The following is a 1,906-nucleotide window of genomic DNA, read 5'->3' on the forward strand; positions in this document are numbered from 1 at the left end:
CCTACATACACGCATGTAAACATGCGTCAGGTGCGCATACCTGCGAAAACGACGATTGCACCCATTACGCCGCACATGTTACATATCGCCGCAAACGTCGGAATGAGAGCAATAGTTCTAGGGCCATCAATCACTGATAACACTAAACTGATGAGCGGTAAAAGCTTTTAAAGCGTCGCCTATGGCCAATTTTGGGTATGCTAGTTTTTTGCAATTTTGCAAGTGTGCTCAATTTTTGCGCTTGACATGTTTGGTGTCCATTTACCCGACGTGACCCCGTCTTTTATATTTTACCAAAAAAGTGGGTAAAATTAGCTGTTTTATAACAAAATGTAAAAAAATTTTTTTTTTTTTTCAAAATTTTCAGTAATTTCTCCTGAATATAGTAAAAAATAAAACCCGCAGTGGTGATTAAATACCACCAAAAGAAAGCTCTATCTACCCCCCAAAAAAAGGTATAAAATTCATTTCAGTACAGCGTTGCGTGACGGAATAAATGTCAGTCAAAGTACTGCAGCGCTGAAAAATGGCCTGGCCAGGAAGGGGGTCTAAACACCTGGTCTTCAAGCGGTTAATATTCTAAAGCCCTGGGCAAACTGTTGGCGCTATATAAATACGGAATAATAATTTTAATGTGTATGTGTTCTGGCGCATTAACATGGGCATACACTGGCTAAGGAGAACAAGATGAAACACTAGCATTCAAAGTCGTCTGCATCCATTGTCAACTGACAATGATCACCTGACCTAATGACCAGTGTTTACAGTTCAATGCCTTGCAAAGCTTAATGTAAAAAGCAGAGTTATAAAGGACTACATGGGGGAAAGTCTTCTGATCCAATTTACATCCATACTGGCCCACTGTACCCCATCAAATAGGTTGCCTACTGCTGGTTTAGCTCCTTACAGCCACATGCTTGACTCCTAGAAGCAGAAGGCATGATGGGATTGTAGTATTACTACAGCTGGAGTGCCATGGTTGACTACCCCTGAACTAAACTAAGATTTTTTTATGGTAATCAATGATACATTAATGGGGAGATCCTGAATGACTCTCCAGACCTGGAAGTGACATTATTTGAATATCATGTTTATTACATTTCAGACCCCTAAAGGAAACATGACATAGAATTCTGCAGAAGGTTAACTGTATGATTCTCCAAAAAGGAAATTGTTATCTCGTTAGCTGTAAACTAGTAAAAATTAGGACTGTTTTAACATAAAATAACAAAATATGTCAGAGCAGCTGATGGATAACAGGAGCAACATGGACAGCAATGTACCTGGTCTCCCAAAGCAGCCTGGATGAAGCTGAGTAGAACTTCATATGTCTCACGAGTCTCTTTGGTTTTGGGCTTGTATATAATTCCCACCATTTCATCAATGCCTTCTGACAAGAGGGTGAATCCCTTCATCTTGTTTATGTCATGTCTGTCTTCATCTCGCTTCCTCCTCCTGTAAAGTATGGCAGAATTTGGAAAAGTGACTTCTCTGCTCTCAGAAAAAATAGGATTTTGGTACTCACCGTAAAATCCTTTTCTCTCCGTTCATTGAAGGACACAGGGAACACATCGGAGATCATGTACTGTAGGGTAATATCGCCACCTGCAGGAGAAGGACGCTAGGCACAAAAAAACTAAAGACCAATTACAGCCTAGGGGCGGCCCCTGCCGGTGGCCAAACCCCCCACCTGCTGACAAGTCTCCAGTTTAGTAACAAGCAGTAAAGGAGTACACACCCACATAGAGGGGCGGGCCCTGTGTCCTTCAATGAACGGAGAGAAAAGGATTTTACGGTGAGTACCAAAATCCTATTTTCTCTCCCGTTCATTGAAGGACACAGGGAACAGATCGGAGATCATGTACTGTAGGGACGTCACAGAGCAGTACCAAAAAAGAGGGGTGGG

At 41.8% G+C, this 1,906-nt stretch overlaps 1 protein-coding gene across 1 annotated transcript in view; it reads right to left on the reverse strand.

The window, feature by feature from the left end:
* Positions 1-1,906, reverse strand: part of SNRNP200 (small nuclear ribonucleoprotein U5 subunit 200) — a 51,125-nt gene that overhangs the window by 45,408 nt on the left and 3,811 nt on the right. The window contains exon 3 of the mRNA XM_018572915.1: positions 1,284-1,455. Within this exon, the coding sequence (XP_018428417.1) occupies positions 1,284-1,455 (172 nt within the window). The remainder of the gene's footprint in view (positions 1-1,283; positions 1,456-1,906) is intronic.

Source organism: Nanorana parkeri, unplaced genomic scaffold, assembly GCF_000935625.1.
Source record: "Nanorana parkeri isolate BGI_ZX_2015 unplaced genomic scaffold, ASM93562v1 scaffold2168, whole genome shotgun sequence".
Classification (NCBI taxonomy): domain Eukaryota; kingdom Metazoa; phylum Chordata; class Amphibia; order Anura; family Dicroglossidae; genus Nanorana; species Nanorana parkeri.